At 38.7% G+C, this 15,738-nt stretch overlaps 2 protein-coding genes across 2 annotated transcripts in view; one reads left to right on the top strand and one right to left on the bottom strand.

The window, feature by feature from the left end:
• Positions 1–2,573: 2,573 nt before the first annotated feature.
• LOC124645286 (ras-GEF domain-containing family member 1B-like) lies at positions 2,574–8,982 on the bottom strand. The gene is made up of 12 exons (XM_047185085.1): positions 8,856–8,982; positions 7,804–8,059; positions 7,318–7,437; positions 6,792–7,049; positions 6,511–6,656; positions 6,184–6,328; positions 5,577–5,831; positions 5,088–5,231; positions 4,732–4,811; positions 4,395–4,496; positions 3,430–3,602; positions 2,574–3,107 (listed from the first exon to the last, which is right to left on the bottom strand). Exons 2-12 carry the CDS (start codon positions 7,975–7,977, stop codon positions 3,022–3,024), a joined length of 1,683 nt encoding a protein of 560 aa, XP_047041041.1. The 5' UTR covers positions 7,978–8,059; positions 8,856–8,982; the 3' UTR covers positions 2,574–3,021.
• A 6,339-nt stretch (positions 8,983–15,321) lies between these two features.
• LOC124645205 (dynein axonemal heavy chain 6) overlaps positions 15,322–15,738 on the top strand; it is a 45,485-nt gene continuing 45,068 nt past the window's right edge. Inside the window, exon 1 of the mRNA XM_047184982.1 lies at positions 15,322–15,437. Within this exon, the coding sequence (XP_047040938.1) occupies positions 15,322–15,437 (116 nt within the window). The remainder of the gene's footprint in view (positions 15,438–15,738) is intronic.

The following is a 15,738-nucleotide window of genomic DNA, read 5'->3' as shown; positions in this document are numbered from 1 at the left end:
CGCACGGTGGCAATGTAAAACCTTGGTGTAAACCTTCCTCTTGACCTACTCTATCTATTAAAAAAAATCGCACCCAAATCCATTGCGTAGTTTTAAAGATCTAAAGCATTCAAAGGGACAGACAGAAAATGCAACTTTATAAAATGATCATTGTAGTAGGGGAGGCAAGAGTGCTAAACCGGGAGTGACTCGAGCGTCAATGAGACCTATTAGATTGCGAAGCTTAGATGATAAGAAGAAAAAAATGTCCTGACATACACACACTTTCATCGGTGGGTGGAGCGGCTATAAACTTTCAAAAATGTAAAAAAAAACAGTTGCATGGACATACTCGAGCGCGTCAGATATTAATAGCATGCACGTCGTACGTCATTTTTTAAACATACGTATATTAATCTGACTGTTTCCATGGTGGGGGTGGTCGTAGGTAAGGGTTAAAAATGGGAAAAAAAATAATTTTATCGAGCGCGACAGATTTTCAAAAGGGGTGTTAAGTGAACCAAAACGAAGTCTCTTATGCAATAATCTGACGATTTAGACGTGACCTAAACTCGTGGTCATTATTTAAAATTGCAAAAAAAAATCGCCATTTTGAAATACTCGAGCGCGTCAGATTAAGATATATATGGTTCATTTATGTACCCTTAACGTAATCATCTTATAATCTGACGATTATCTGGAGAGACTCGCTTAATCTGACAATGGAAAGTTTTTAAAACTAATAATAATCAATACTGTAACCTAATTTTCTTTGAAAAATTAACACCAATGTCGTTGTTTTTTAATTTTGTTATAATCATTATCTAAGTCGTGGTGGCCTAGTGAGTAAAGAACCAACCTCTCAAGTATGTGGATTCGATTCCAGGTCATGCAAGTACCAATGCAACTTTTCTAAGTTTGTATTTACTGTCTAAGTTTATCTTGGACACCAATGTCTGCACAGCAAGTACTTAGTACTTACAAGACATACACGTTGTAGCACTTTGGTATTCCTTTAAAACTTGAGATATCAATAGATTATTTAGTTTTAACTTTTACACACTTTTTGATCTATATCCCAGAACGGACAAACATTTCAACAAAGCTGTCATAATAAAGGTTGTTCTAGATAAAAAGGCCTATCCAATGATATGTATGAAATTGCTATTGGCGGAGTGTACCAATCTGCTCATACATTACATACATTTCTATAATAATTACATTGAATTATAATGACATTGATAAATATACATGTGACATAAACAATACAATTGAATCTATAATAACATGGCTTGACGGAAATAATCTACGCGTCAATCTTACAAAAACTAATTTTATTCAATTTAATACATATAGATAAAAAATAAGGCTCATCATTATCTGCCTAGCCTTTTTCCCAACTATGTTGGGGTCGGCTTCCAGTCTAACCGGATGACTAGGCCACCACGACTGTATAAAAAGAAGACTATAAAGAGTAATTATAGAGGACATAAATTACAAGAAGTATACGAAATGGCATTTCTCGGTATCACGATAGACAAGCAATGCAACTGGAAGGAACACGTATTTAACGAAAGTAGCCAATAAAATGAATCGTCTTCGTTAAAAACAGTATATCTGCATACTATGTATGACTTCCTGAGATTAGCGAGTTCAAACAAAAAAACTCTTCAGCTTTATAATATTAGTGTAGATTATTTAAGACCCAAAATGTACCAACACTTATTGCAAATGAATTGAATTGAAAAAAGAGAGAGAGGAATAGAAACCTGGGAGGAGAATACCGGCATCACGTAGCTGCACGCTTTAAACTTTATCGATTAATTTTCCTTACTTCGGCTTACGGGAATCGTCAGATTATATATTTTTCGTGAACGTTGAATTATTCCCTTCAAAATAAAAAAAAAATTAGCCGCGCTCGAGAAAGTCAAGATGAAGATTTTTTTTTACAAGTTTGTAACCTTCCTACTTCTTATCGTCAATCGCAAATTGTCAGATTAGTGGAATATACACTTTTTAGCATATAACTAACTTACCCTATCTTAATCTGACGCGCTGGAGAATGTCAGATGATATTTTTTTTTTTACTAATCTGATCCTTTATTCTAGACACGCGGCTACATATACAGGGCTTATATTTGGTGGAGGTGTTAAATGGGGTAATAGGTACCTCCCTGTATACTAATCTGCCGCGCTTGAGTAAATCCCAAAATCCCTTCTAGGCCTCCCCTACTATTGTCAAAGAATTATCTTAAACTTGACTATTTACTATCTCTTTTCCTAGTATCTATAATAGTAGAGTAGTCTTTTCCTAGATCTAGAAGAGAACATATAGAGCTGTACATAGTATTGTTGATTTTTTGTATAGTGTAGTTTGATAATACTATATACTCTGATATTTCACGCAAGCTTGGTTATTTTTTATTTATAACCTCAAAATATTAACTTTTTTCGTAATTATTTTAGTTTCCTGAAGTGTCCGTTCGTGAAAACTTATTTCATAGGATTCCATATAATTTTAAGAGTTTATAGAAGTCACTTTCCATTCGAACGGTTCTTAGGCAGAACATGTATGGAGCCGGAACAATGTCCTTTTCAAATAAATTCTGTTTACAATACTTTTAACAGTAAATATAGTTCGATCATAGAATCCCACAACGGAATCTTTGACCATTTACGTTATACTTCTTACTTTAAAAAGTATATTCTACAGCTTAATTCAAATAACTTTGCCGCTCTGACGTCAACCATTTTGAATGTCGCGCATGCGTAGAGGTGTTTTGTTCGTACATTGTGACTCGTGCGCAGTTACCAGTAGACATATTAGGAGAGGCACAGTAATTCGAACTGAGATGTAATGTAACATTAGAATAGAAGTACACAAGTACCTATTCTTTCACGATAAGAGGTTATACGATACGATGATTATGACGTAAGTATTGAGTTTAAAATTGGAACACATTGTGACGCTTGAGCGCCGCCCGTCACTGGGTCGAGAGTATATTGGGCTTCTGTTAGTGAGTATTAGGTACTTTACCTAATTTAACTGGCCCCTCGTAAGCGCTTCAAGCGCTCTTTTTCCTGGTGGTCCACTGGAGGTTCCCGGTCGAAAGATATCATTTCCAAAGCTGAAATTATTAATAAAATAGTGTTAGATAATTGCTATACTCTTTTGAAAGGTATATTTAGTTAAGATCAACGCAACAATTAACAAAATTCCAAAGGAGTTAAAAATCAAGAATTTGTCACTTTGCGTCACAAATAACGTTTGACTTGATTATAAAATGAAGTTGAATCTAGAAATACAACTCATTTTTTTTTTTAATATTTAAATCCCCAAATCCGAGAGAACTGGCCTAAATATCCATAAATTGATAGTGCTTGTTTTGGCTTAAACTACACAGCTGTCTCGATGAAAAATCAAGAAATGGTGTAAAAAATGATAGTTACCAATCTCAGTAAGCGTAGGTCGATCATTCAGGAATCGCCACACAGTGAGGTGAGGTGTCGGATGGGACGTCACCGGGCTCTCTTCACTCGTCAGCCGCCGACTGGCCAACTGAGTGCTAACGTGACGACCCAACAACGTGCACTTCTCGAAATTCACGCGATTACCCGCTAACCTAGAAGTGTTGAAAATAAATATGATTAGCTTAGAATATAATAATAACATTTATATACATATATTGGGAATTAATCACCTAGAATTTCCACGCACGGCTGATAAACTTAAATAACAGCAAGTTGCAATACTACTACAATTTAATTGTTGATGACAAAACACTGCACACATCGCATCGTGAGCCACTGCGACGACCTTGCGGGGATCGGGGGACGAGGCGCCGCGAGTAGCAGTCGCCCACGCAGCAACGCACCACCACCAGTCACTCATACGACACGGACCATAGGCGCGCGTTCTTATCACCACTAATATTATAAATGCAAAAGTAACTCTGTCTGTCTGTCTGTCTGTTACGCTTTCACGTCTAAACCACTGAACTGATTTTAATGAAATTTGGTACAGAGATAGAGTTGACCTTGGGAAAGATCATAGGATAGTTTTTATCCCGGACTTTTGAAGATTTCAGTTGGAAACGCGATATAACCGAACTCGACGCGGGCGAAGCCGTGGGCGGAATCTTCGCTAGTAGATAGTTCGCTATTTTATTTCTACCACCTCTGAGTATCGCCAACATAATAGATGTTTTAGCACAGCTTATTTCGCATAAGGAATTAACGCATATCGCAAGAGCTTTTAGAACATTTTAGGTATTATGAAAAACTGTAATACTAGATTTGGGCAGGAAATGGCGTTACTAGCCTTTGAGCAAGCGAATCTCTGTGTGAGAGGAGGCCTGTGCCCAGCAGTGGGACGATAAAAAGGCTCATGATGATGATGAAAGGGTTTTACTTACTTAGACGGAGATCCCTGGTTGGCAAAATGCAGGTCCCTGCATGTCACTGAGAGTAATGGTACGGCCGTCTCAGTTGGAGCGGCCGCTAATGCTGCACGGTATCTGAAAATAAAACACAAAAATATTTTGACGTGTCTCAAAGACAACCGAATAAGCAAAAAATTGAGTGAAATATCTATTTTTTTCATTTACACAGTTATCATTTATTATATTTATAAGGGAATTAAGTTTTAATGTGGCATCTCTCGGAACTCATTCAATTAGATTACAATTAGAATCTATCTAGAAATATTGTATACTACTTGACACTATAAGAAGCTGTAGATATGATATTTACCTCGCGTGATTCCCACTAGGCTCAACACAAAGTTCTAGCTGCCGCAGTTGCTGGCCACATACGGCCGATGTTCGGCTCCACTATAAACGAAAAAAAAGTAATAGTTACATAGTCATTTTTATTAAACACTACCTTCCGCCAGCGGCTTCGCCCGCGTGGTGTGTTGATAAAAAGTAGCCTATGTGTTAATCCAGGGTATCACCTATCTACATACCAAATTTCAATCAAATCGGTCCAGCCGTTTTTGCGTGATTGAATAACAAACATACATCCATACATTCTCACAAACTTTCACATTTATAATATAAGTAGGAAGTAGGATTATTAAAATTAAAAATAATATTGAACCTCCTTACCGTCTTTTTTAGTCGTGTAACTGGCGACATATTCAGTGCACTGATGATAGCCATTAGGGAGTTAAAATTGCCGAGATTGAAGCACTCTCTGGCGGTCATAACCCATTGTTCGATCACTCGGGCGCGGTATTTGCTTTTAACAGCCTTGAAGTGGAAAATAAATTATTATGGTTAAATGGTTATGTAAACTTTGATAAAGAAAGTACTAGAGAGGTTGTACCTCAATGTGTTCAAAAAATATTACTGACACATTGTCGTACAGCGATTTGAATATTGATTCTCGAAAGAAATAATTCGACCTTCAAGGAGTTATTAGTATATTTTAAACCCTGTATTCAACCACCGCTACCCTGGTACTGCCTGCCCAGGGCAGTGAGTATGAGCAAATCCCTTAAGTTTGGGAGAGGCTATGTCTAGCAGTGGACGTTAGAATATGTGACGACGCCGACCCGGTAGGTACTGCAAGCGAGTCCGTCGCAATGAACTTACCTTGAGTATATCAGTGGCCACTAAGTAACTGAGCCTATTAAACCAATCAGCATAGGCTTCCAAATTCCTGGTGCTCTTAGTTTCTATATGATGCAGGCTGATAGACTGCTTGCCAGAAGTCGACTGGGGCGGTTGTGTCGGCGCGAAAGTCTGCACGAACTCCTCAGGACCGACAAATGATAGCCGATGTAGTTCCACGATGGTTAGTTGGTTGGCCAGCTCAACTGGTGTGAGGCCCAGTGTAAGTATGTCGCCCTGAAATTAAGGTGAACTGTGTTAATTTCGGTTTCAACCACTTCAAAGATAACGTCTGCCCGTACCCGGCTAAAATAAAGCCTATGTCACCCGGAGATGGCTTTCTAATGGTGCAAGATTTTTTCAAATCGGTTTTTAAAGATAATAATCATTAATTCGAAGTAGGCTGTAAATCAGCACTTTTTTAAGGTAAATTTTCCAATGGACAGGTCCCAAAAATGGTCGCCCACCGAAGAAATGGTGGAACAAACACCTCAGCAACGCAATTGGTTTCGTTTCAGATAATTAATAAAAAATATCGTCATTACCTCTAATTTTATTATTACTTAATATAATACCAAATTAAACTTACCTGTGTCAATTGGTCCACAGATGATACCTGCGGCGGCTCCGATAAGGTTTCTTCATATTGTTCAAGAGCTGTTAACTTGTCCAGCAGTTTTTCTAACGTGGTCGACATTTCCACTCTCACTGATGTCATATGATCTGCTGCACATCTGAGGGTACCAATTATTATTATTATATTTTAATAAATTATACTTTAAAAAATACATCAGCTGCTGCTTCATGTAAAACACTGGTACTCAGCTGCATTCTATTAGACTGGAAGCCGACCCCAACATAGTTGAGAAAAGGCTAGGCAGATGATTAAAAAAAATAATATGTTTATTAAACTTACCTCTGAGTTATACTGCGTACAAGAGCCATAACCCTGTCATCACGGAAGTCGTAGGGAAACATACTGGTCCACTGGCTTAGCACCCTCACTAGGCATATCATATCATTGAGTTCCTTCTCTACTAAATCCTTCACTTCAGTTTTACCCTACAATCGAAATTTACACTTATAAAAGAGATTCATGCACATATGTATATTGGCAAATTCAAAATGCAAGAAATGGCAAGGTATACCAGCACAGCACAGTCAAAAGTGGCTATACTAAATAAAAGATATACTTACAATTTTCTCATAATTCTTGAAGTATCGCTTGCAAAGCTTGTTCAACAGCTCATGCGGTTTCACAAAGAGCCGTGAACACAATAGGAATGTGAACGTGAATGCCTTGCTGGCTCCTGGCCGGAGCATATCGACCAGGGCCTCTAGAGTGGCACTCACTATGTGCCCATCTCTGTACTCAACCTCTGGTTTGTCTCCTGAACAGTTCACATAAGGAAGAGTGTTTATTGTCTTCACCCCGGATGGATGTACCCCTGACAGCTAGAAGAAAATAAATGATGAAGGTTATTTGTATGATTTCAGAAGTAACAATAAAAAGGCAAGAAATATGAAATAATGTAAGAGACAAAGCCAAGGTTTTTAGGAGATCAAATAGAAATTTGATCACATATCTGACTGGAACTTTTTATTTTATGGAAAAGATATCAAGCATATAGAGCAAGGAATTCCAATTACTTATTTTCAACAATAAATTCCTTGTTATTTCCTATTTCCTGAATTAAATAAAATAAAATTACAAAATAAATACCTGTGGTGCATCTACTTTCTGGGATGCAACAAAGTTGATCCCACCATTCATCACAATGTGTTTACAGGTACTCTCTGACATAAACTTGTTTCCCCTTACCATTGAGTAGTAATCATCATTCTGGAAAATATTTGGAGCGTTTGAAAAAAATACAATGTTTCACAGTATATTTTAAACTGCAAACTATTGAACTATAATTGTATATGGAGAAATGGAAGTCTAATGGTATTAAATACTATTGCACAATTATAAAGGGCCAAAAAGTTCAATATACCAATAAGAGTATAGAATGAATTCAAACATTAATAATAGTGAGTTGCACCATGTCATTTTAATCAAACCATTTCAGCTGTCCAATAGCTGATTTAACCAGTGGTTTACAAAAAAAGGCCGGTTATGGTTCCGTTGTAGCTAATTAGTGCAACTGGGTCTAAGAGAGAGCATGCTAAAACTATAACTGAACAGAAAGGCTTATGAGACACTTACATCATAATAAGAAAGGCCCGTGCCATGCAGGAGAGATGGGTCTGGTGGTAGCGGAGCAAGATCGGTGGGTGGTGGAGGCACAGGGGCCGGCTCAGTAGGGGCGGGGGGCACTTTCATGTTGCACCCACTACATGAGGCTTCATTCAGCTTACTTGCGTAATAATACATAGCCATTCAATTCCTCAATGACAACTAACCCTAAGGGCTTCAACTGAAGCGTCTGGCAGGTTTTATGTTAAGGAACCCATTGAACAATCTGTGGAAGTGTAACAACAGATTTTAATGTTACGTACACATTCATGGAAAAAATCATGTTGTTTTGACTACATATCATATTTCATTTACTGATTGATTGACTAAAGAATTTTTTCCCAGTAATGAACTCACATGAAAGCCACCTGTTTCGTGATATATGTATCTCTGTATTTACCACCTGTTTACATTACTAAACAGGTGAACATACACATCCCACAGGTAGGTATATTAATTATGAGACTGATTTGTGGTTGCACCAAATTATTAAATGAAAGATACGGAAAATTATAATCCCAATAAATTATTCAGTAATCGTGGTCACGACAATAATGTATGTCGTTATTATTTTATTATATCAATATGTAAGTAATGAATACTTCCTTTTAAGGACGCTTATTCTGCGCCGAAAAGATTGATATTATTGTTTTAGTAAAACGTGTGTGTACTTTTAAGTATTTTTAATTTCATTGTGATTCAAAATAATATAAGGAGCTATTTATTTTCTGTTTTGATTATTATAAATGGGCACCTGTGATCTGCGTCGTGAATCGAGGCATTCGTGTAAATAAATAAAATGCTACAGCTTTTCTAATTTATAAATTCACCAGTAGCAGTAGATTAAAACTTTTACAAATTAATTTACAATTAAACCACAACTTTAAGTTAAAAATCTTTCTAAAATGCAGAAGGGACAACGGCTATATAGTATTCTTTTTGTTCGTAAAACATATCGACAAAATTGACAGCGACGAAAGGAGAAAGTTGCTTTCTAAATGAATAAATGTTTGAAAATATACCTTGTAAGAAGCCTGTTATATGATTCATGCACACTTATGAAAACTAATATAAACTTGTATTTCATACATAACACAATTTTAAACTGTTTTTTCTATTTAATATAAACTAAAACGCAAAATAGCGCCAATCACACAATCACAATCAGATCATAGACAATTTTTTTTTTCTAATGTCGATTCTTGAGCCGACATTTATGCGCAAGGGTATAAAGCATGGCAAGGGTAATCTAGCGTACCACAGATTGTATTTAGTTTGGACTCGAAAATGCCAATGGATGGACAAAACAAAGCTTTGTTGTAAGTTTTGATTCACAGGGGTACTGTACTTATAACGTAATTTGTAAAAATATTAATAAATGAACTGCGTATTTGGTGACTGTTTTTAATGATTTACGTATCGACACTGTCGACACACAATTTCTTGTACCCCGAGAACCGAAAACAATAGAATGACACACAGTAGCAGGGAACCCTAACCGTGTAAACATCCCGGGCTAGTGCGTAATTACTGTCTTATCCTCTGGAACAAATTCTAATAAAGTATAAAATAATGTATTTTTTCATAAAAAGTTTTTTGTAAAAAGTTACATTCACTTCTAACAACAGTCACCGATCACCGGTGTATACCTACTTACAGTCTACGACTTACAGAGTTTTTGTCGCCGGAGATTGTACACTTTCATGTATTTTGATTGTAGCTGCCTACAGAAGAGTAGGGCTTCCAGTATTGGATAGTCTTGCCACAGATTACTTACCTAAAATTTCGACATAACCCTTATCCGAATTAAAATTAGGTAACCGTTAATTTTTTGAAATCTCTAAAAATGATTATTAAATTCTTGACCGTTATTTGAAGCTTACTAGTTTGAGATAGGCACCTACGTGTTTTCCGCTTTTATCTCTGTCCTTTTCTACCCCATATCTTGCATCTCTCTCGCACACCGACCAGTTTCACTCCCCACCAGGCAGGAGGCGACGAGTGTTCTCGGCGGCCACAGTTCGTCATTGGCGTCTTGTTTTCCGCCCGAGAAGGTTGGTCTAACCAACCGCTGTAGTATTTCGTTGAAAAATAAACTCAGTGCTCTCGCAGAACACAGGTGAGTTTATAATATTTTATACAATTTGTTAACGGTTTTACCGTTCGATATTCGATTTTGCGAAATCAAGTGTTAATATTTTGTACATCTACCCCTTTTTTGTCACGAGTTTCTTCCGTGTACTTTTTTTTTCAGTAATTTGTTTTCAGAATGAGTGACTTATAAAGCAAATACGGATGCGGTAAATAATAAAGCTACCACAGCCCGTGCACGTGACTATGGAAAAGAAAGCAAGCCCGAAGTTCCTAAGGCACCTATGGCCCTAGTTCAATCCTGCAAGGCGTTCAACTTTTTGACAAAAAAGAATGGTGTGAGGTGCGGTCCAACCAGCATCTCCTTAGTTCGGACTGGTCACTACCGCACTTGAAGAGGGCTGGTGGTGTCAAGAAAGCTTTTCGGCCTTGAAAGACTTGGTACGCTCCCCTCGGACTGCCAGTAAGTCTGTTAGCCACCCCCCATGGGGGTCGGCTCATTATCACGGCGTGTGATGGTTTTCGGCCTTGAAAGACTTGGTACGCTCCCCTCGGACTGCCAGTAAGTCTGTTAGCCACTCCCCGTAGGGGTCGGCTCATTATCACGGCGTGTGATGGTTTTCGGCCTTGAAAGACTTGGTACGCTCCGCCTAGGACTGCCAGTAAGTATACTAGCCACCCCCCGCAGGGGTCGGTTCATTATCACGGACCCGCGCAGGGTACCAATCTTGCATGTTGCGAGTAGCAGCATCATTACAAAGCAGGGACCAGTAAGTATACTAGCCATCCCCCGCAGGGGTCGGTTCATTATCACGGACCCGCGCAGGGTACCAATCTTGCATGTTGCGAGTAGCAGCATCATTACAAAGCAGGGACCAGTAAGTATACTAGCCATCCCCCGCAGGGGTCGGCTCATTATCACGGACCCTCGCAGGGTACCAATCATGCATGTTGCGGGTCGTACCATCATTGCAATCTACCCTCGCAGGGTGGCTTTTTGGATCGACTTTCGAAGAGTCGCCATTATAACCTTCCCTCGAAGGGAAATGGTAATCACACTCACGCTGAATGGCGTGTGACGCAAAACTCTAAAAGCTCCCTTGGGATATCACGAGTAAATTACAATAGGAACCATGTCCAACAGAGGAAACAGAAAGCGTCCAGGACCGCAGGCGGACTTTGATGCGTCCAACAAGGCACGTAAGTTATGACTTTCCAGGCGGGTTGCCTAACATTATATCAAGACCAATGGAAAGAAATGGGAGCTCCGCCTTTCTTGTTAAAAATAATAACTGAGTATCGCATACCATTGGCCAAAAGCCACCTTTGATAGATAATGCCAGATTTGACCAGAGAGTCCAAAGAGATGGATGTCGTCATATCCCAAATGATAAAACAAAAAGTTCTATTGATAGCTGCAAATTCTGCCAGCTTTCTTTCCAATATGTTTCTTGTGCCCAAAAGGCGACGGAAAGAACCGTCCAATACTCAATCTCAAGGTTCTCAACAAGTTCATAATTACGGAACCCTTCAGTTTAATAAATGTTTTTCGGGTGCTAGGGTTTCTTCAGAAAGACGAATGGCTGTGCAAGTGGATCTCGCCCAGGCTTACTTCTACCTTCCGGTAGCCGAAGGTCACAGATATGTTCTTCGACTAGTATACAGAAGAAGACTGCTTCAGATTACGTGCCTACCATTTGGCTTAAGCACGGCACCCAAGACCTTCGCCACAGTGACCAATTTGGGTGGCTCAAACTTTGAAAACTCAAGGGTTACTTATAATTGTGTATCTCGATTTTCTGGTGGCTCACCAAGATATATTTGCCTACTTTGGGATCATTTGCACCATGTTTTGGATGGCAAGTGAATAAATCGCAAGCATTATCAACAAGATAATGACAAAACGCACTACGTGACAAACAGCACGACAAACTTAGAAGACCTGCATAGCTTGATAGGACTTTTAAACTTCGCAAGTTTTCGTTGTTCCATACGGCAGACTGCATTACCGGGCTCTCCTCACTTTCCTCAATGCAGTGTTGAACAGCAATCTATACCTACCCTATTCATGGAACCGTGAGCCAAACGGTGAACAAACCATAAAAAGGGTTCTTATAAGTCACGATTGAAGTAATGATCATATTTTATAAAAATAACTACGAAAGTAATATACTGACAACATTAGAAATGATATTTTAGAACGATGTCTGTGGAACTTATGCAATCTTTTCAAACTTAATTGAAATCAAATATGTATAATAAATGCCGTAAATTATTTTCTTAATTTTAATGAAATATGTAGTAAATCGTTTACATGTAAAATGAACCTAGAAGTCTTGACTGTCATACATAGAACCCTACTTAATTGAAGACCACAGATACTAAGAACATTTTACATAAAAATGTGACGTTTTTGTCATCGATCGGGTTATACCCACCATTTTGAAAAAGTGTCATTCTTTGGTTACATTGTGGGCTCACGGCTCGGTGAATGGAGTATAGCAATGTTGAACCTACCAGCAGATACCTTAGCAGATCTAAAGTGGTGGCTGGTCAGCTGCCACCAAACCTTGGATATTCATTCGCCACTTCCCTGTCACCTTATAACCACGGACGCCTCCGATGTAGGATGGGGGCACAACTGAACGGAACTCCCGTAATGGGTTCATGGGGCTTTCACTGCGATCTGAAAGAGATGCTTGCAGTATTAACTGAAAAATCACGGCAAGTTGCTAAAGAGATCAACAGCCATTTTTCAATGCAGAAATGGGACTGTGGTGTCATATCTAAGAAATCAAGGTGGCACCCGATCAAGGAGCCTACCGATCTTGACGTACAGAGTATTCAGTTATCTTGAGCTGTATCAAATCTATCACGTCGTGAATCATATACCAGCCCTATTCAACAGTCAGGCAGACCATCTCTCCCGACACAAACCTCCACCGGAGTGGCATCTTGTATCAGCAGTGGACCTATTTGCCTCGAAGCGAGCCCAGGGACACATAGTTGTGTACTACGTGCCCCTAGATCTGAAGGACCCGAAAGCGGGGTTCCACGATGCATTTTTCTCAAGTTTTGACTTACCCGCTAGCATGGGTATTACCGCCACCTTACCTTATACCGTAGGTCCTCAGTCATCTCAATTCAGGAACGGGAGTTAATCTCATAGTAGTTCCTTCGGTGGCACCAGGTATTTTGGCGAGCAGATTTGAAGTCCCGATCATTAGCAGTACCCTACACACTGATGAACCTCGAGCAGAAACCGATAGACACAGCAACGGGGATACCCCCTGCTAAGGTCAAGGAAATGGGGGGGGGGGAGGGACAAGGAGTCTCTCCGACTGAAGTCTTCTTCAATCCACACGCAACACTTATCAATCAGCTTGGAGTCGATGGTTAAATTGGGGCGAAAAGTATGAAATTGGATCCTATGAATCCTTGAATCCCTATTTGGACCTATACTTACCCAACTTTTAGCGGACTTACACATAGTAAATAAACTAGCATACAATACTATTTTATTACACAAGTCAGTTATAGCTACACTATGCAATGCAGAAACCACTCTAGAGCTAGGTTCACACGTTCTAGTCGGACACATTTTAAAATCAATAGCGCTGAGCAAACCTGTTCCCCGGGAAGCCGTCCATCTGGAATATTGACCAATTGGTAACCTACTTAAGTGCAGTAAACGTAGACGAGAATAATCCATTTGCAACTTCCAGGCACACTGCTGCTCTTTCTTTTGCTAGCTTGTTTCGGAAAGGCGAGTCCATGATCTTTCCTTGCTTGCAATAGACCCAGAACATTTCAAAAACAACAAAGATAATTTAATCTTATGGCCAGTCTTTGGCTCTAAGACCGACAGTTCTAGTCATAGGCAGTCGGGTTGTTGTTTGATGGATAATCAGGAAAATATAAATCTAAGTCCAGTGTATTGGGTCAGAAAGACTAAAGCCTTGTTAGAAGATAGACGGACATCGGCTAATTCCTTAAATTTATTTATATCCGTTAGAGGCCAACCAAAGGCAGGCACCCGAACGATGATGCGGGTGGATTAAGACATTGTTAAAAGAGGCAGGAATAACTACAACCCCAGGAAGCTTCCACTCGGCGGTAGCGTCAAAATCTGTGTTGACAATATACCTTTGGACGATATATTAGCAAAGGGTAATTGGCGATCAGGCAATACATTTGCCCATTTTTACAGAAGGGAAAGATACCCACTAAATAGAAGTAGCAAGTTATCTCGATTATTTAATTAATCCAGCTGATTAATGTCTATATTTTTGTTACTATTGTTATTAAGAAGTATCGCAATGTTTTTGTTAATTACTATTAGAAAATGAAATCAATTTTTGCTTTTGTTCTTGCATCTCTCTTTTAATTTTTATTACTCATCCTTCGAGCCCCTTTCCCAACTATGTTGGGGTCGGCTTCCAGTCTAACAGGATGTAGCTGAGTACCAGTACCAGTTAACTTTGATTACATTAGTATTCCAGGACGCAATACACATACTTACATGTGATTACTCGTGTACCTAAGTACCTATTTACATACACAATTTCATTGTGCTTTTGCTCACATTGGCGTCCACTTCCACCAGGCGATAACAAACACGTCTCAAACTAGTAAGCTTCAAATAACGGTCAAGAATTTAATAGCAGCGTTTTACCTGAAATAAAACGCATATTAAATACTTACCTTATTTGAAGCTTACATTTTAATTTCTGCCTGGTGTTTTCGACTCAATGACGAACTGTGGCCGCCGAGAACACTCGTCGCCTCCTGCCTGGTGGGGAGTGAAACTGGTCGGTGTGCGAGAGAGATGCAAGATATGGGGTAGAAAAGGACAGAGATAAAAGCGGAAAACACGTAGGTGCCTATCTCAAACTAGTAAGCTTCAAATAAGGTAAGTATTTAATATGCGTTTTATTTCAGGTAAAACGCTGCTATTGTACAAGTCTAGCGATGAATAATGAGATATCTGATATATATTATGGGATTACTGGGACTACAATTGAGTTTTCACGCACAACTGTATTAGCGCTGAATTTATTTTTCTGTTTTAAAATTTTCAGTTGAGTTGGGCACCTATATCTCCCTGTTCTAATAATCCTAAGAGCAGATGGAATCCTAAGAGCGCATTTATGACACACAGTGGAATTATGTTCAATATTGTAGGTAAGCAAGCAAGCACCTAGCAAAAAGTTTTATTGGAAACAAAGTTTTTTTTTTATTATACATAGGTGTCAGTGGTTTCCATGGAGATAAACAAAATATTTAATTGTTGACGATTATCGTCGACTGAATTGTTGTGTTGGCTTGGAGATGATTGAAATGATTTATCATTTACCGTTTTAAATATATCCGATCCGATAACTTAATCTTCGCAAAATGCCGCTGTCGAGCGAAGTCGAGAAACGTTTGAATCGCAGGACGGTTTCCTCGACACTGCCAGCGATAGAAATATTGCAGAGAAATATTAAACCTGCACCAACAAACTATAGCAGGTAATATTTTCTTCTTTAACCTTTACGATTTTTTGGTTCATCGATGTTGTATCTATACTTAGTACCTACCTACTTAGGTAACTTGAAGCACAGATCGGGGTAGAAGGGTTGAAAGAGAAAGGGACAAAGAAGTTACAGTTAAGAGTTAAGTTGGTAAAACAGATAAAAAATCATAACTAATATACTAAAGAATAAAATAAAAACGCGGGCAAATTAATTAAACACAATATATGCACTTCATTTTATTTATTTAGGTACTGAATGTTAACAATCCGGTCGAGAGGATATTCTGATATTGAAA

The sequence above is a fragment of the Helicoverpa zea genome, chromosome 31 (genome assembly GCF_022581195.2).
Source record: "Helicoverpa zea isolate HzStark_Cry1AcR chromosome 31, ilHelZeax1.1, whole genome shotgun sequence".
Lineage (NCBI taxonomy): Eukaryota > Metazoa > Arthropoda > Insecta > Lepidoptera > Noctuidae > Helicoverpa > Helicoverpa zea.
Note: the sequence above shows the minus strand (reverse complement) of the source record. Positions and strands in the feature narration are given on the sequence as shown.

What these genes read in the sequence shown, in the direction of transcription:
- LOC124645286 (XM_047185085.1), bottom strand. Translation starts at nt 7,977, where the DNA reads ATGGCTATGTATTATTACGCAAGTAAGCTGAATGAAGCCTCATGTAGT. An exon ending in CTGTGGACCAATTGACACAG is followed by an intron (nt 5,832 to 6,183) that starts GTAAGTTTAATT and finishes CCTTAATTTCAG; the next exon opens with GGCGACATACTTACACTGGG. An exon ending in TTACACGACTAAAAAAGACG is followed by an intron (nt 4,812 to 5,087) that starts GTAAGGAGGTTC and finishes TTTCGTTTATAG; the next exon opens with TGGAGCCGAACATCGGCCGT.